Genomic DNA, 18057 nt, shown 5'->3' on the forward strand with positions numbered 1-18057 from the left:
CTCTCGGGGAAGGCTTCTCCAGGAACGGAGCTTTCTTCCTCCAGACCCCCAGGAATCGAATCCCGCACAACCAGGACAGGCAAAGCGTGAGGAGGTTGTGGGGATGGAGGGCTCTTGGCCCCGATGGGCTTCGGGAAGACAGGCGGGTGGGCAAGATGGTCCCGGGCTCCCATCCCGCAGAGCTTGGCCTCTCTTCCTGTCCCAAAGGTGCTTTTCCAAAAGCCAACTGGACTTTTTGTCGTTCCTTGAAGACGTTTCACTTCTCATCCAAGAAGCTTCTTCGCTTCTAGACAAATGAAAAGACGCCAGCAGAACCGAAGAAGCTTCTTGGATGAGAAGTGAAACGTCTTCAACGAAAAACAAAAAAGTCCAGTTGCGCTTGGAAAAATCTCCTTGGGGACAACCCTGACCGGTTGGACTGTTCTTGTCTTCCTCCCAAACAGCCCTTGAAAATGTTTCCAATGCCCAGAAGCTGAAGGGGGTGTTGGGGTGCTTCTTAAAGGGGGGGGTTTGTCCCGAAAGGCCAGAGGCCCTTGTGACCCACCTAGCATCGGTTTCACACAGCCAGCTGGAGACCAGCAACTCCCGGGGCTGGGCCTGGAAACATCCCACCATCCCCCTCTCCAAGGGGGGGGACTGTCCCGGAGCAACGGGAAAGGGCAGAAAAGCTCCGGGGCTTTGGCACAGGCCCCCTCGGGCACCGGCCGGGCCCCCCACCCAAGAGCATTCCTCGGCCTCCTTCGGCTGCAGGACCCCCGTCAAGGGGAACAATCAGCGCGCACCTTCCTCCCCCCGCGGGATTCCTCCGGCGGGGCCTCCGGGGTCCCCGCTTCGCGCGCCCGGTCCCCGGGGAAAGAGCCGGGGGGGGGGCTTCGGGGCCAGAGCGGCGGGGGAGGCCGCGGCAGGGTCCCCGCGAAGCTCCCCGGCTGAGAAGGGGGGCGGAGGGGCTCCGGAGCCCCCCTCCCCAGGCAGCCCCCTTCCAGGGCTCTCGGGCTGCGGCTCCCTCGTCCCCGGCCGGGCGGAGGCGAGTCCCCGAGCGGCGCGCCGGGGGGAGGCGGGCGGCGGCGGGCGCTCTGCACGCGCTCAGAGGCCGCCTCCGGCCAGGGCAGCGGCGGGGGCGCAGGCAGGAAGCGGCGGCCGGAGCGGGAGGCGGCCTCGGCGAGCGGGCTGGCGGGCAGGCGGAAGGGGAGGGCCGGCGAGGGAGGAGCGAGCGAGCAGCCAGGCAGGCAGGCAGGCAGGCAGGGGAGGACTGGTGCGCGGCGGGGCTGCAGGCAGAGCCCGCGCGGCCCTGAACTTTGCGCCGCCGCCGCCGCCGCGATGCGCTGAGAGCGGCCGGCCGGGAGCCCGATCGCCGCCCGTCCCGCCATGGCCGCCCGGGACGAGCCGCCGCCGCCGCCCCGCCCGGCGCCCCCGGAGCCGCCGCGCTGCTGCTAGGAGGCGCCCCGCTCGGCCGGCCGTCGGCGGGGGAAGCGGCGGGGCCGGCGCCGGGGCTCGCCCGCCCGCCCGGCGGAACTTGGGCTCGCCGCCCCGGCCGGAGCCCGCCCGGCCCGCCCGCGCCCCGCCCGCTATGGCCATGGTGAGCGGGGGCTGGGCCGAGGCGGCGGGCGGCGGCGAGAGCAACGGCCTGGCCAAGGGCTACGCGCGGCCCTCCGACGACGGCTCGGCCTCCCCGCCCGGCGACCCGGAGCGCGGGGGCGGCGGCGGGGGCGGCGAGGAGGAGAAGGCGGGGGCGGCGCCCGTGGACTGCGTGGTCTGCGGGGACAAGTCGAGCGGGAAGCACTACGGCGTGGCCACCTGCGAGGGCTGCAAGAGCTTCTTCAAGCGCAGCATCCGCCGCAACCTCAGCTACACCTGCAGGTGCGCGGGGGGGCGGCGGGAGGGGGTCCCCGGCCAGGCCGCGCCGCGGGGAAGGGAGGCCGCCGGGCGGACTTGGGGGGCGGCCTCTGCGGCGGCCGCGGGGCCGGGAAAAGCCCCCCCTCCCCGCCCGGGCGGTCTGGGCGGCGGCGGCGGAGGGCCGGTCCCGGGGCACGGGGAGGGAGGGAGGGGGCGGCCGCCTCCGTTTGCTGGGCTGCTGCGGGAGTTGCGCCGGCGGATCAGCCCCTCCCGGGGGGCGGCGGGGGGGCCCTCCGAGAGACCTCCGATGCTCGACGGGGGATGCCCGGAGGGCTTCGCCGGCGGTGGCGGCAATGCGCCGCGGAGGCTCCGGGGCGGGCAGCCCGGCGCAAACGGACCCCGGGACCCCCCCTCCGCCCCCCCCGGCGCTGGGTCGGCTCTGCCCGCAGCCGCAGGTGCTTCCTCCGCCCGCACCTGCTGCCCGGCTGGGCCACGGGGGGCTGCGGGGGGCTGCCTCCCTCCGGGCCCAGGGCCGTGCCCACCTGGTGCCCCCCCCCGCGCGGCTGGACGCGGTGGGGATGGGGCGGGCTGGCCCACGGTGCCTTCTGTGGGGGGAGCAGGGACGAGTGGCCCAGCTGTGGGGCAGGCGAGGCCAGGGGCGCTGGGCTCCATCCCGGCTGTGGGGCTTTGAGTGGGGCAGGCCTCTGGCCGGCAGGAAGGAGCTGCGGTTTTGGGGAGCAGCCAGTGGGGCAGTTCAGGAGCTTTTGTTTCAGAAGGTCAAAATTGGGCCAGGTTGGTCTCCCGGCCCCCCCCCCCAAGGATTCCTGGGGAGGTGGGAGGATTCTCAGTTGGGATCTCCCTCCTCAATCTGCTCCTGACCCCCCCCCCCCAGGGCTGGGAAAATAGGTGGAGAGGCGAGTGGGGATCCCTTCTGGTGCTGGGGTTCTGGACTTACGGGGCCAGGTAGAGACATCACGTACACACCCCTGCCTGGCCCGGCCTGCTCTCCTGCCCGGGATCACCAAAAAGAGACCCCTTCCCCAAAGCTGTGGTCCTTAGAAGTTTCTGAGACCCTTTCCTATGGTGTAATTGCGGATCAAACTCTTCTGGTGAACCTAAGGCGCTAGTTCTCATTACGCAAGGGAACCTGTTTTCTTCTTTTCTTCCCCAATGGCTCTTTCGTGCTCCCTAACTGAAGAGTTGGCATGGCCAAGACCAGATAGATTTCTGGGAGCTGATTGCCACTGCATTGGCAATGACTGTCTATCTCCTAGCAAGTTTCCAGAACTCATGGTGTGAGTCTCAAGGGAGAAGCAGCCTCAAAAGTAGTTGTATAAAAATTCTGCACCAAGAAGGATGGGACTTTCCCTACTTGGAGATGCTGAGGACCAAATTCGGATGCCCCAGTGGTCAGCAGGGAGCCCCCCCCCCCACACACACACTCTCTTGCCCAGGCCTGTGATGTGTTGGACCTTTGTGTGAACCAGCAGGAGACCCGTGCCTGGAAGGGCCTCTCTCGGCATCAGGGCCAGGGGGCCCGGCCTGCCCTACCCTCTCTGCCTCGGCCTTTGCGTCTTGCCACAGGGAGGGACCCCTGACCCACCTGGTCAGATTGGTGTTACGAGTGGGTTATATGAAATAGTGAGGAGGGAATTTGGTCTGCCGGTGGGGGCTCTCAGCCCTTGAATACCCTCTGTACCTCTGCCTTGCCCCTGCCCCTCCAGAGCCCCTCTTGCCTCCTGCGATGTGGGGCAGACCGCCTCAGGATCCCCAGACCCTCTACCTCCGCTAGGCAGCTGCCCTTCTCTGACTCTGTAAGATGCTAGTCCTCATGAGGCAGGGATCAGCCTGAATGGCTGCTCTGTCTGCCTGGCCTTCCCAGGCGTGCTGCTCCTTTGCCCTTCTCTTGGCTGCCCCCTCCCCCACTTTCTGGCCACTCGAGGCCCCTCTGCTGAGGCCCAGTCAGTCTCCTGGGGGCCTGGCCTGCTTTCCTCCTGGGGGGCGGATCAGGGCCCCAGGAAGGAGGGGGAACAAGAATGGCCTCCAGGTTCCCCAGAGGCCTCTCAGCTTGGCGGCTTTCCACTTATGCCCCCCCCCCAGCACATTTCTCCACCTGGGCTGTTTTTAGGTCAGGGATGCCCCTTGCCTGCTAGCAGCCCCCACCCCTCTCTCACCCCTCTTTTGCCTCCTGGGGGCCTGTGGGGGACCTGCTTGGTCAGAGTGACAGGCTTGGGCGCCCCCAAAATCTGGCAGCCTTCTCTGCCGCCTCCTGCCCAGTCTGGGGGTCACCAGCGGGCAGCATCCAGGCTGATTCCCAGGTTGCCACCCCCAAACGCCAAGCGTCCCTTTGGCCGAAGCCGTGCCTGGGGAAGGCAGGGGGCGTTTGGAGAAAAAGGGATGCAGAAGAACAGCTTCCCTCCCCCACACCCTTGGGGGGGCATTGCAGAAGGATGAGACTTCCAAGAACTGGGGGGGCACCTCTGTGCTTCTCTGAGTTCCTCCTCCCTCTGGTATCCTATCTGAGTGCCATGCAGGCTGGGCTTCCCAAGCAAGCCAGCATCTTGTGCATCTCATTTTCAGGAAAAATTCACACACCCCCGGATGGAAACGGGGAGGGGGGTGCTTAGGTGGGAAAGGGAGGTCCCAGGGGGTGCTTCGGGCTTCTTCCCCCCCCCAAAGGCTGTAAAAGAGCATCAGCCAAAGTCCCAAACGGGGCTGGCTGGCGGCTGGCTTTTTGCCAGATCCGTCCAGGCATGGGTCTTTTGGGGGGGGGCAGCGGGGGGGAGGGAGTTGGCTTTCCCCATCCATTTGGCGACTCTTGCAGCCAAGCGGGACTTTCAGCCGTCCTCCCAGCCCGTGGATGAATCACAAGGTGTGTATGTGTGAAGTTAGGTGGTGTGTGGTTAGCTTCTTAAAATAGAGGCGTCTCCGGTTCCCCCTTTGGGAACTACGGATGCATCCTAGTGGGGTGCTTGGGCGTCTCGGCCTGGTTTGGGCATTTGCCCAGTCAGGGAGGGGGGCAGGGGGGTCCCTACCTGCCTGATCAATAAAAGCTCAGCCAGAGGAGCCCTTTGCAGACCCCCCCTCCACCCCCCCCCCGGAAGTGGCCTTTCCCTGAATGTACGTTTAGGGCAGGGGTAGGTAACCTTGGCCCTTTTATGACTCGTGGACTTCAACTCCCAGAATTCCTGAGCCGGCTGTGCTGGCTGAGGAATTCTGGGAGTTGAAGTCCACAAGCGTAAAAGAGCCAAGGTTTCCTAACCCTGGTTTAGGGGATGGTGTTTTTTTTTTTACTGGACAAAGAAGGTTTAATGGTGGGCTTTGATTTGCATTTTATTCAAATCTTTTCTGGGGACGAAAGAAGAATACAGCCCGTCCTCAACGTACGACCACAGTGTCTGTTGTTAAGCAAGAAATCCGTCAAGTGACTTTTCAGGCCACGGTTTGATCAGCGAACGACTGCAGTTGTTAAATGAGTCGCCCGGTTGTTAAGCGAAGCTGGCTTCCTCCACGGGCTTTGCTTCTCAGAAGGTCGCCAAAGGGGATCCCACGACCCCGGGATGCTGCGAGTTGTAAACCCGAGTCCGTTGCCCAGCGTCTGGATTTCGATCGCGTGACCGTGGGGAAATGCTGCAACGGTCGTGTGAATTACGGTCGCGAGTCTCTTTTACCAATGGTCACTAAATGAACAGTTATAAGCTGTGCACGTACGACATATGTTATACTTGGGGATGTTCATTCCATTGAATAAAACATGCCTGGGAACATACGTGACACTCTGAGGAAGGGTGCCTGGTTCAGAAATTGAACAGGCTGGAGAGGGTGCCAGCCTGGCTCTGCTCCCAGGAACGCACGGAAGCCAGTCTGGGTCAGGGTCACAGCGCCCCCCCATGTCCTTCCTGCCAGGGGGAGCTCTGCACATCCAGCCCCCCTGTGGGTCAGGGGGAGGGCAGCCCCGCTTGCAAGGCCAGGGACCTCCCGGAGCCGCGAAGATGTCCAGGCATCACTGGGCCACGTTGGTGCTTGGGTGCCAGCACAGAGAACGGCTTGCAGGGCCCCAATGAATGCCGCCTCCTGGGGGGTTCCCCTTTTGGGGAGGGGGTCTTTGGGCAGTGCAGGGATCTGCTGAGCTCAAGAGTGGGCAGGGGGGGTTGATGCTGTTTCACTTTGTCCCTCCACCCGGCCTCTGAAAAGAGACTTTTGAGTGCCAGAAAAACCAGCACCCAAAGGGTTAACTTGCCCGGCCCTCTACACCATCCCCCCCCCCCCCGTGATGGGCACGGGGTCAGGCGGCTGTTGGCCAAAAGCCCCCTGGGGGGGTCCCCATTTAAGGGCACAAGGCAGGCAGGCCCGGCCGGGGAGCAGACCACGCCCGGCTCTCCTCCGCAGTGGCTCCAAAATGCCACTTTTCCTGCTGACCCCAAGGTTGCTTCTCTCCCCCTTAATTTAGCAAAAGCATCTCTCTCCCTCCCCCTCCCTCCCTCTTTCCCTCCCTCTCCCTCCTTGCTTTAAATGTTATGACTTTCACACACGCTTCACCAGCAAAGCCGGTCACCCCCCCCCTGACTGCGGCGACCTTCTCCGTGGCCCGCATGCGCTGGATGGCAGCCAAGCTTTCCCGGCCTTTTCCCTTGGCCGGGTGGCTCATTCCAAGCAAAGCGGCCCTCCGTGCCCCCAGCCCCCCCACCTGCCCCCCAAAGAAAATGGGGGGGCTTGTTACCTTTTCCAGCCCAAGCAGGCTTAGCAGCTTTTCTGCTGCACAGCAGGGGCCGGCCTGGCGCAGAGGGTCTGGGCTGGGCTGCTTTGCCCATTTGAAAGCCATTTTGGCCGGCCGGCTGGGCGTTTAATTGGCTGCCCTAATGAGCTCATTAGCCCCACGCGGAGGAAGGAGGGGCAACCTCCCCCCCCCCTGGCAGCCCCCCTCTCGGGCCCCCCAGTCCGGTTCTCTGAGCCTCCTTTATTTTGCCTTCCACAGAGGGGAACCTCTGGGGGGGGTCTTTGAGGGAGACAGACCCCCACAGGAGGCCTGGTCGAGGCCCAACCCCCCCCCTGCATCCAGTTCCCGATGGGGGGGTGTGAGGCGTGGGAACACAGGCAGCTCTCCACTTACGGCCACAGCTGAGCCCCGGGTTTATATGGCTCAGCGGGAGTCATTGAGTGAGCTGTGCCCCATTTTACGACCTTTTTTTGCTCCCGTTGTTAAGTGAATCACTGCAGTTGTTATGTTAGGAACGTGGTTGTTAAGTGAATCTGGTTTTACCCAATGACTGCTCGCCGGAAGGTCTCAAAAGGGGGATCACGTGACCCCGGGACGCTGCGACAGTCGTAAATGTGAGTCGGTCAGCCTCCGTCCCTCCTCTCTGGATTCCTTGACCAAGCAATTACTCTTCCCCTTGGACCTGAGTTCAAGATTCTCCTTTTTTAAATGATGTGAGAACCGAACGGGACATTCTGGGACGACCCCGGCTGGTTCTGGCAATTGTCTGCTGCAAATCCCTCTTGGGGGGTCTCAGGCAGAGGTGCCTGTGGGGGGGGCTGTATTTCCCCCCCCCTCTCTTGCAGCTGGGCCCACACAGGTCCTCCCGCCCTGCTTTCCAAAGCTCCGGGAGTTATCCAAATGTGTGGGGGAGAGAGACACCTGCAGGTGCTGGGTCAGCATCCTGAAACTCCGAAGCCCCTGGTGCTCTGCCCGCCCAGGCCTTGCTAGGGCTTCCAGGGTGCAAGGGGAGGCCAGGAAGGCTGCAGCTGCCCAGAGGGAGGGGCAGGAAAAGTGCCTTCTGGGGGGGGACAGTTGTGATGCATCACTGCCAGGCAGGGGATTAGCTGTAAGGGGGGGGGGCTGGGGGTGCTGGCTGCAGGCTGGGGGGGGGGTTAAGGGTTCAGGTGGGGCTGGAGCCGGCCCTGTGATGTGGAGCCGCACCCCCCCTCCCCATTGTGGGCTTTCTTTTAGGAAGCCCCTCCCCTGGCTTTTTGGTCTGACGGGTCCCTTGGTGGTCCAAGGGTGTGTGTGTGTGTGTGTATTTGTGTGTGTGTGTGTGTGTGTGTTTCTCTTCTGGTGCTGGTCTTGCCCCCCAGCTAGCACCTCCCCTGTGGGTCAGCATTGCAGCCCCCCTCAGGAGCCCCTCCCTCACTGGCCTGGGTTGATCTGCCACAAGGGAGAGAGGGAGGGGTGGGTTCCTGGGGTCCATCAGAGGAGGGGAGGGGGCAAAGGCCAGCTTTGCATAGGGGGGTCCTATGAGGGGCGGCTGAAGGGAATGTGGGGAGAAGGCCTCAGTGGGGGTCTGGGTGGGGACTGGGCCGTGTCTCTCCCTGCCTGCCAGCCCAAAGGGAGGGGAGGACGCCTGTCCTAGGTTGCCCCTCTTGAGGGGGGGGCAGGCGGAGGGTTTGCCCGGGGTCAGCAGTGGCAGCAACCCCACAGCCTGGCCCTCAAACAAAGTTTGCATGTGGGGGGGGAGGTGTGGGGCAGAGGCCCAGACACACACACACACACACACACACACACACACACACACACACACACACGGCTGGAGGAGGCCCCTTCCCCACAGCCCTTCCCCCACTGCTCCTGCGGGTCAAAGGGAGGAAATTGCTGGAATTCCTCTTTGCTCATGTGGGCCTTGGGGGGGGGCTTTGCTTCTGGCCTGCAGCAGGGGGGTCACCAGTTGGGGAGGGGCATCTCAAGACAGATCCTAACCCCCCCCACCCCTCCCCCCAGCAGTCAGGGTCTCCTCTTGATTGCAAACAGGAGCAACTGCCCGGCTTTGTTCCTCTTGAGCCGCCCTTCCCTCTTTGCCCCCCCCCACCCCCCAAGCAGAGGGGTCAGCTGGCCGGGCCCCTTCCCGCCCTTGGGGGCCGGGCAGATGAGAAGTGGACCCTGGGGGGGCCGACACCCCCCCGCTGCTCCCCCTTCCCCGCTCCAGACAGGCTTCCTTAGAGGGAGGAAGTGCATGCCTCTCTCCCCCAGCGATGGGCCTTGTAGTCCCTCAGCTGACCACCAGGCATCCCCAGCGATGGGATTTGGGGGGAGAGCCGGGCTGCAGCTGCTCCGGACCTTTCCCGGCATTGACTGGCCGAAGGTCCATCCAGCTGGATGCTCTCTAGGTATCCCCTGCCCAAAGCCTGCTCGGCCTGGCTCAGCGGCCCGGCCTGCTCCCAGCCCCCCTGCCTGAATTGGCCCCCCTGGGGTCCAGGCCCGTCTCCGGCCAGAGATTGGGGGCCTTGCGGCCCCTTTTGAGGGCTTTGGGGGAGACGCAGGACGGTGGAGGCCCAGCTGCCCTTCCCCCAAGGCCCGGCCAGCAGGGGGAGAAGCCGGATACTGACTGCGCTCGCTGGGGAATTCTGGGAGTTGAAGTCCACAAGTCTTAAAGTTGCCCAGGGTGGATAACTCTGGTCTAAGCAGCTCCCTGGAGGAAATGTGAGTGTTTGGGGGGCTGGTCCATCCCTCCCTCCCTCCCTCCCTTTCTTCCCTCCCTCCCTTCCCCTCCCTCCCTCCATCCTTCCATTCCTGCCCTCCCTCCACACGGTTTGCTGTGTTCGGGTATGAACAGAATTACAGAGCTGGAAGGGCCCTCGGAGGTCTTCCAGTCCAGCCCCCCCCCCCACTCAAGCAGGAGGTCTTACACCAGTTCAGACGTGCCTGTCGGGTCTCTTCTTAAAAGTCTCCAGGGATGGAGCACCCGCGACTTCTGGTGGCAGGCTGTTCCACTGGCTGATTGCCCTCACTGACAGCCCCCCCTGAGTCCCAGGGGGCTTCTCCTCCTTGGGGGGCCCCCTCCGTGCTTTCTGGAGGGCCTTCGCTCCTTATCCAGGTCTGTTGAAGCCGCTTCGCTTCTCTCCCCTCCCAGGTCCAACCGGGACTGCCAGATCGACCAGCACCACCGCAACCAATGCCAATATTGCCGGCTGAAGAAGTGCTTCCGTGTCGGCATGAGGAAGGAAGGTGAGTCCGGTCGGGGGGGGGGGGCGGCTCTGAGGGCTCAGATGCAAGCGTGGATGGGGGGACCGGCTGCTCCCAAGGATCCACAGCCAGAGGGAGGATCCTGGAGGGGGATCGGGGCCAAAGGCCGTCTGGGGCCAGGCAGAGCCATGCTGGGGGTTGGAGACCCTCCCCCATCTCCTCCCCGAGGGACTCTCTAGTGAGGCTGCAGTTCCAGTCTCTGCCTCTTGGGGGAGCTCCCCTGGGTCTCAGCAGAGCTGCCGTAAAGTGGGGAGGGGGTCCCGGGCACTGATTGGACTTCCAGCCCTTTGCACTTTCTGGCTCTCCAGCCCAGGGAGGAATATCTGTGTGTGTGTGTGTGTGTGTGTGTGTGTGTGTGTGTGTGTGTGTGTGTGTGTGTCCATCCTTGGCTCCCTGCCCAGCTGAACATCCCCCCTCATAACATCCCCACCCCCACCCCAATATCGCACAGGCGCACCTGGCCGTCGAGTGCAGGAGGAGCTGGCGCCAACTGGGCAGGGCCCTCCGTCCTTTGCTCCCGGGACAAGCTGGGGCAGGCCTCCCGCTCCCTCACAGCCGCCCCCCCCCCGGAATGAAGTCAGACTGGCTGAGAGGTTCCCAGGCAGCCTCTCCTGGGGGGGGGAACAGAGGAGCCCCCCCCCTTGCTGGAAGAGAGCGGTTGCCAGATCAGCTGTCCCACGCCAAGGGAGCGTTGGTGCCCGGGCACTGTGCCCTCGCCCAGCTGGGCCTCTGCTGCGGTCACCCTGGGGGCCACGGACCTTCACTCCCCCCCCCGATGGATCAGGCCCAGGGGGGGCAGAAGAAACCCAGAAGCTGCCCCTTTCCCTGTGCCCTCCCCCCCCTGCCCCTGGCATCGGACCCAAATTGCAGTGCCCTCCACCCCAGGCCTTGGGGAGCAGGGGGGGGGAGGCTGCCCTCTGCCTGAAAATCAGCATTCTCCCCCCCCCCCCAGTTTGAGACCGGAGGATGCAGGAAAAGACTCTGAATCCTGCACTGGGCTTTGGTGTGTATCCAAACGGAAAAAAGTGACAGGCAGATGTGGGAATGAAGGGAAGAGAGTTTGGGGAGAGGCAAAAGCCCCCCCCCCGACATGAGATGCCAGGCTTTAGCCTCCCCCCCCCAGTACGTGGCTGTATAAATTATCTGGGGGAAAAATACATTTGCAAAGCTGTGGAAGAGCCATGCTGCTCACCACGGTGGTGAAGGCCAAGGGGGGGGATGTCTACAGGCTGACACCCTCCCCTCCCACCACTGCTGGGGGGGGAACCCTTCGTGAGTGATTGGATGGGGCTCAGGGTGGGGGGGCAGGAGGAAAGCGTGCCCCCCCAAGAGATGCTTTGGGGCCCTGGGTTTGGAATTGAACTAGGAAAGGCAAGCGGTTGACCGGGCAGGGCCTTCGTTGCTGGCCCAGGTTTGCCCCCAGCCCTCCCACCCTGGGGGCGCCCGGCTGCAGAAGGCCATTCCAAGCCTGAGCCAGACCGGAGGGGGAGCTCCCCTCCCTCGTAGAGCCCCCTTGTTCAGGAGCAGTTCACCTGGGAGGGCCGGCTGCTGAGGAGAGGCCGAGGGAGGGGGGGCAGGGGGGTGGCGGCACCTGGGGCCTCGTTCGGAGAGAGGCTCTGCCAGGGACCGGTTGAGCAGGCCTGCCAGGAGGGCCCGGCAGGGCTGGGGCGGGGAGGGGCTCACGTGACCCAGCTGGGCCAGAGGTCACAGCTGGGAAAACCAGGCCAGAGGTGGGGAAGGAGGCCAGGTGGCGCCTTTCCCGGGCAGGCGGGCACAGGCCCTCTCCACGCCGGGGCAAATCGGGGCCGAGGGGCACGTTCCCAGCCTGCCAGGGGTGTGTGTGTGTAGGGGTGTGCGCGTGTGTGTTTCTGTGCTGCCCCTCCGATGTTGACCTGCCCCCCTTCCCTCCCTGCCTGCCCAGCCGTCCAGAGGGGCCGGATCCCGCCCAGCCACGCCAGCGCCAGCCCCAACGCGGCGCAGAGCGGCGACTACTACAACGGACAGCCGGTCTCCGAGCTGATCTCGCAGCTGCTGCGGGCCGAGCCCTACCCTAGCGCCCGCCTCAGCTCCCAGTACGCCCAGCAGCAGGGCAGCGTGATGGGCATCGACAACATCTGCGAACTGGCCGCCAGGCTGCTCTTCAGCACGGTGGAGTGGGCGCGCAACATCCCCTTTTTCCCGGAGCTGCCCGTCTCGGACCAGGTGGCCCTGCTGCGCCTCAGCTGGAGCGAGCTGTTCGTGCTCAACGCTGCCCAGTCCGCCCTGCCCCTCCACATGGCGCCCCTGCTGGCCGCCGCCGGCTTCCACGCCGCCCCCATGTCGGCCGAGCGCGTGGTCTCCTTCATGGACCAGATCCGTATCTTCCAGGACCAGGTGGAGAAGCTCAGCCGGCTACAGGTGGACTCCGCCGAGTTCAGCTGCCTCAAGGCCATCGCCCTCTTCAGCCCAGGTCAGGCCCCCCCGGACCCCCTTCCCGGGTGGGCATCGGGGCGGAAGGGGCGGGGGGCATCTCTGGGGGTGGGTGAGAGAGAAAGAGAGGCTCGCCCTCCTTGCCAGGCTCCACGCTCTCCAAGCACAGGCCGTCCACCTCTTAACGACTGCCATCCATCCCAGAATTTCTGGGGCTACGCGAGACGGTCGCTAAGTGGGTTTTGCCCCATTTTGTGACCTTTCTTGAATCCGGCTTCTCCCCTGGACGTTGCTGGTCTGAGAGTCACAAAAGGGGATCGCGGGACACCCTGGGACGCTGCGACCGTCATAAATACGAGCCGGTGGCCAAGCATCTGGATTCTGATCACCCGCAACCGTGGGGAGGCTGCAACGGTCGCAAGCGTGAACAACGTTCATGAGGCACTTTTTCCAGTGCCGTTGTATCTTTGAACGGTCACTAAATGAAACGTTGTAAATTGAGGACTATCTGCAAGGTAGTTTGACCCGGCACCAGGAAGCCGGGATATTCGGCCCCTGCGATGAATCAGCTGCTCCCCGCCACCCTTTGGGGCAGGTCAGCACTGATAGTCCTCAACTTAGGACCGTCACAGAGTCTGCATTTTGGTTTAGCTGAAGCTTGGTGGGAAATAGCGACAGTCCCCCTGGGCTGGGCGGGGGGGGGGCTTCTGTGGGGCTCCCCTCCCCCATGGGACCCTTGCTGTCTCTGGGAAATCGGTGGCTGTGGGTGCAACATCGACCCCTGGTGGCCAAATGGTGGTGGTGCGCTGGAAGTTTCTGCACAGGCTGTTGGTCACCAAGAAGGTTGCAAAAGTTTGAGGGGGGGGGTTCCTCGCTCTGGCTTTCATCTTTTCCAGCCCCCCCCAACAGGGGCAGCCCTGGGGAGGATTCCTGGCTTTGTCCTGGCACCTTCCTTGGCCCTCCTGCCAATTCTGGTTCTCTCGCCAGACACTTGCTAGTGTGGTGCAGCATGCGGGGGGGGGGGGGAGCTGGGGGGAGCCCGGCCGTGGCTGCATGCGGCCCCCTTGATTTCCCCTTTCTAAAAGCTCTTTTCCTGCTGCCTCGGAGGGCCGAGGTGACGGGGGCAGCCTTGCCTGGCCAGCCAGGGGGCTGGCACAGAGCAGGCAGTGACCGACTGGCTCTCCTCAAGCCGCTCCGCTGGGGACCCTCCTGGGCAGAGGCAGCTGGCCCTTAGTGACTGGCACCGGCACCTCCCCCCCCTCCTGTGCCCCCCCCGCCCTGGTCTTCTCCGCCCAGGAAGGCAGGTGGGCAAGGGCCTCTGGGCGCCCGTGGCAAAGGCCCGGCTGCTTTGATTGCCATTCTTCTCTGGAAGGAAGTTGAGCGGGTAATCCCCAGGCATGCCAGCGCGGAAGGCAGGCCTGATCCAGCTCGGCCCCCTGGGGTGATCTGGGGCCAAGCGGGGGCCCAGGTCGAATCAGAAGCCCCTGGCTGGATTCAGAAATTCGATCAAGGCTGATCTCTTGGTTGAGTATTCAAGCCATAAAGGAGAGTCTTTAAAGGTCAGGGTTCAAAGGCGGGGTCCCTGGTGCTCCCCCAGCGGGGTTGTTTCTTTGCAGACCTTTCCTGACCCAACTAGGTGACACCATCGGTGCTGGTAAGGAGTGGGGTTACATAAACAAAACCCTACTCCTTACTAGAACTGGGGATGTCACCTAGTTGGGTCATGAAAGGTCTGCAAGGAAACCACCCAGCTCAGAGAGCACCAGGGACCCCATAATCCTCCTCCTCTTCCTCCTCGCCCTGATGAGGTTCCCTAGTTGGGTCATGAGACGCCTGCGAGAGAACCGCCCGGCTCAGAGAGCCCCGGGGACCCCCGAGTCTTCACCCTTCTGCAAAAGGACCACGAGGACTCAAATGTTTTACAGGCTGGACCCGGCTGCAGAGGGAGCAATTGGGGCTGGGGGCCGCGGGGACCCCGCGGCTGCTGACTCACTTCTCCCTCCTCCCTCCAGACGCCTGCGGCCTCTCGGACTCGGCACACGTGGAGAGCCTCCAGGAGAAGGCGCAGGTGGCGCTGACGGAGTACGTCCGCTCGCAGTATCCCTCCCAGCCCCAGCGCTTCGGCCGGCTGCTCCTGCGCCTCCCTGCGCTGCGGGCCGTCCCGGCCTCGCTCATCTCGCAGCTCTTCTTCATGCGCCTGGTGGGCAAGACGCCCATTGAGACCCTCATCCGGGACATGTTGCTGTCCGGCAGCAGCTTCAACTGGCCCTATGGGACGGGGCAGTGAGCCCGGACAGCTGGACAGACAGCCTGGATGTCCGTTTGCAGCCCCCCTCCCTCCCTCCTGCCGGGCGAGACTTTGGAGGAGGGGCAGCTTGGCTCTCGTGGGACCCCTTTGGGAGGGGTCAGGCTGGAGAGCCTCCCCCCACGGCTGAGACTGAAGCCCACCCCCATCAATGCCAAGAGAAACCCAAGGTGGGCCCGCTTGAGTTGGAAGTCTCTTCTGAACGGCCGCGTCGGTTTCGCCCGGGTCGCCCACCAGCCGTCTGTGTGCCACATGTAGCCGGAGGAGGAAGGAGGAGGCCTGGGTGGTCCTGGGGCTCTGGACCCCCCGGCTGTCTGGGCAGCTCTCCAGAGGCCTGGAGAGGATCCGCCGTGTGAGGACCCCCCCTCTTGTTTCTGCCCTCGGAGGGGGGAATTAGGAGGGTCCCCAAAGGGGTGGGCACATTGAGAGTGCTTGAAAGAGGGGGGCAGCCGGCTTGCAGCTCCTCTTTTGCAAGGGCCCTCTAAAGGAGGGGGCCCATCCTTTCAAGCTTTGACTGGCCAGCTGGCCCTGCCCCCCCCCCGCATGGTTTCCTCATGCAGCTACTCCTCCCCTAGGACCCCCGTGCCACCCCCTCAAAGATTGCCCTCCCGTCCTTGGAGAAGAAGCAGCCGGGCAAATGCGGGGGGGAGGGGGGCTCCCTGCCCTTCTGGCTCAGGCCTGGCATTCATCTCTTTCGGCAGCCCGGGGGGGGGGGGCATCGGCTGAGTTGCGACCCTCACACTGCAGGATTTGGGGCCCCTGTGAGCAAGGGCCACTCCGAGGGACGCCCCCGGCAAGAGGGCTGCAGTGAGAGGCGGGGCCTTCCCCAGCGAGGCCCCTCCCTCCCGGGTGCCCCCGGGCCCTTGCCTGCTGGGCAAATTGAACCCCCCCTGAAGAAAAGCTGCCGGTGAGGCTTGCTGCTCCTCTTCCTCGCCTCCTCCCCCCCCCCCGCATTTTAATTTCTGCCTCCCTCTTTCCGAAACCTGCAATGGAAATTTCCCCCCACCCCAAAAGCCGGGCTGTGCCAGCCCCCACGTCTGTGACAATGCTATGCAAATGTTGGCCTGCATGCCCTTGCTGTCCACGCGTGGCTGCCCTCCTCGCCCACCCTGGTGTTCCGGTGACCTTTGCTGGATGTCAGTTCGGCTAAAATCTGTTTGATCACTTTGTGGCCTTTTTATTCCCCCCCCCCACCTTTCTTTTCTCATCTGCTTTCCCCCTCTCCGTGAGTATGTGACGGTCTCTTCAAGGAGCGTGCGATGGAAATTTGCCATTAAACCCATTTTACAGACAGAGGAAACTGAGGCGAGGGCCAGCTTTTCTTAAAAGTTGCTGAGAGTGGTGGGACTTGAACTCAGGTCTCGGAAGTCTAAAGTACCGATTGTAATCTATGCAAACTTTTCTTCTCTCTCTCTCTCTCTCTCTCTCCAAACTCCAGATCAAGGAAGCGCCAGTTCTGTGCTTGGAATAAAAATATTTGGGTATCGGATGTGATTTATTTCACCTGCTTGGACGAGGGAGGGGCTCAGCAGTGAAAAGAAGAGGGGTGGGCTCTACTAGAAGGGGGCAAGAGGGGCGACAAGGGCTATCCTCAAAGGCCACTTGCCGGAAGTCTCCTCCCCAAGAGCCCCCCCTCTCAAGGTCCACCTGCTGTGGGACTCAAGTGCCCATTAGCTCCCTGAAGGATGGGTATTTCGCTCCCCCCTTTAGCCAGTGGGCAATGGGGCCGGTTGCAAAACTGGGTCTGTTGGGTCCTTGGTTAAGGGGGGGGGGGTCCTTGGTTAAGGCTTTCTCCCTCGAGCTGGGTTCTGGGGGACCCCAGCTGCACCACCAAGAGATTTGGGGGGGGGTCTTCTCTGCTCAGGCTGGGAGGAAGGATGCCCGTCTCTGGAGCCATGGAAAGGCTCTGGGTCCAGGACTGGCATCCCTGGGTGAGGGAAAGGCACCTTCCCCTCCCCACCCCCCTCCGAGACTGACCTTGGCAGTGGCAGCTCTGTGGGGCTGCTTTCCCTCCCGGGCTGATGGCACCAGAAACAATATAATTTTTGTCCAGGGTGGGGGGGGACAAAGGACACCACGAGGCCAATTGCCAGACCGGCCCTGCAGCCCCAGTTGGAACCAACTCCAGGCTGGGCGTTGGGCTTGCCACACACACACACAGACACACACCTGGGCTCTGCCAGGTGCCAGCGAGGCTTCCTTCCCATGCCAGCCTGGCAAGGCCTGATCCTGCGACCTCTCGGTGCCCCTGAGCTGGCTTTGCTCTTCAAGAGGGGCACGGCACCGCCTGGCACGGCAGGAAGGCGGTTTTCAGTGCAAGCCTTGAAAGGCTGCCAGGCTTTCTTGCCCTCTTCCTTGCCTCGGTTTCTCCCTTGAGAATCTCCCTGCTCGGGAGGGGGCTGCCCTGGAGGCCTCGGTGGGAGGGAGCCGGGCAAGAGACTGGCACCCAGGCCTTAAAAGCGCTGGAGGTTTTGGGGAAGAGGTGGGAAAGCCCCTTGTCTAAAGGGGTAGAAGTTCTCCTGATCGAGTGGGGGGGGGGTTGGACTAGGAGACCTCCAGGGTCCCAACTGCTATTCTGTTATTCCTTGCTGTGTTCTGCCAGCTAAGGCAGAGGCTGCTCCGGCCTCCGCAGGCGGTCCGGGGGGCTCTGCCAGCTTTGCCTGGGGGGGGGACTCTCTGAAGCCGAGGGCCTGGGGACCGGGTCCAAGATTTGCAGACAAAAGCGGGGGCTGTGATGGGGCAGCTGCATTGTGGGGCAGCCCAGAGGGAGGCAAAGTGCCCGGGCATCCTTGAGGGCCCCTGGCAGAGAATGCAGACATTCGGGGGGGGGGCCTTTCGCAACCCAGAGGTTGCCAACAGACACGGACAAACCAAGGGAAATTTTCCCACGTTTATTAAAGGAATAGTTTTACTATTAAAAAATAGGCCTGCCCCCCTCCCCATTTTCACATATGTACAGTTCTCTTCTCCCCCCCCCCCCATTGACAGAGATCCCGCTGGGCTGTGGCTCCTGGTGGGGGGTCTTGGCTCTTGCTTGGCTCCAAAAGCAGAAATCCTTTTGGTGGGGGATGCAGTTGTTCATACCTGAAATTCCCCCCCCCAAAGGTTTCTCCCTCCCCAGGAGAGCTCCCTGGACCCTTGGCTGGCAGTGGCAGAAATGCCATCGAAGGGGCACTGCCAAGCTGGAGAAAGTTTCCCACCGCAAAAGGCCCTTTGGAGGACCAGCCTTTGGCACACAAACACAGGTTGGCACTGGGGAGGAGGAAGAGGAAGAGGAAGTAGGGGCAGGACAGGGAGGGGGGAGGGGAGGGGGAGGACAGGGAGGGAGGAGGGGAGGGACCGAAAGTCACTGCCAAGTCTGCTGGTCTCCCCCCCCCCGGAAAACACCTTCCTTTTTCACTTTTGGGGAGCAGTCTGGGGTACAATTTCCCCCCCATCCAACAATCAGGATTTGATCCCCAGACCTTCGGTGCCAAAGGCAGCCTCATCTTTAAGGTGCCCCAAGGGACCCTTCCCATTATTGGTCTGTCCCCCCCCTCACTGCACACTATTG

At 63.3% G+C, this 18057-nt stretch overlaps 1 protein-coding gene across 4 annotated transcripts; it reads left to right on the forward strand.

Annotated features, from left to right (window-relative positions):
* The first annotated feature begins 1538 nt into the window (after window positions 1-1538).
* On the forward strand, window positions 1539-15988 carry NR2F6 (nuclear receptor subfamily 2 group F member 6). 4 transcript variants are annotated; one of them, XR_014492518.1, is made up of 5 exons: window positions 1539-1857; window positions 9678-9772; window positions 11712-12239; window positions 14125-14674; window positions 15943-15988. XR_014492518.1 is itself a non-coding variant. In XM_083362561.1 (4 exons), the coding sequence occupies exons 1-4, from the start codon at window positions 1568-1570 to the stop codon at window positions 14484-14486; spliced, it is 1275 nt and encodes a 424-aa protein (XP_083218687.1). In that variant the 5' UTR covers window positions 1539-1567; the 3' UTR covers window positions 14487-15988. The 4 variants fall into 4 exon arrangements, 3 of the variants coding, with proteins under 3 accessions (XP_083218687.1, XP_083218688.1, XP_083218689.1); XM_083362561.1 differs by having other exon boundaries at window positions 14125-15988; XM_083362562.1 differs by having other exon boundaries at window positions 14212-15988.
* The last annotated feature ends 2069 nt before the right edge of the window (window positions 15989-18057 follow it).

This window comes from Vipera ursinii, assembly GCF_947247035.1.
Source record: "Vipera ursinii genome assembly, chromosome: 1".
NCBI lineage: Eukaryota > Metazoa > Chordata > Lepidosauria > Squamata > Viperidae > Vipera > Vipera ursinii.

Bases quoted from the DNA above. Each gene is read 5' to 3' on its own strand.
- NR2F6 (XM_083362561.1), top strand. From the start codon at position 1,568: ATGGCCATGGTGAGCGGGGGCTGGGCCGAGGCGGCGGGCGGCGGCGAG. The intron at 1,858-9,677 runs GTGCGCGGGGGG...CTCCCCTCCCAG, and splicing joins AACCTCAGCTACACCTGCAG to GTCCAACCGGGACTGCCAGA. The intron at 9,773-11,711 runs GTGAGTCCGGTC...CTGCCTGCCCAG, and splicing joins TGTCGGCATGAGGAAGGAAG to CCGTCCAGAGGGGCCGGATC.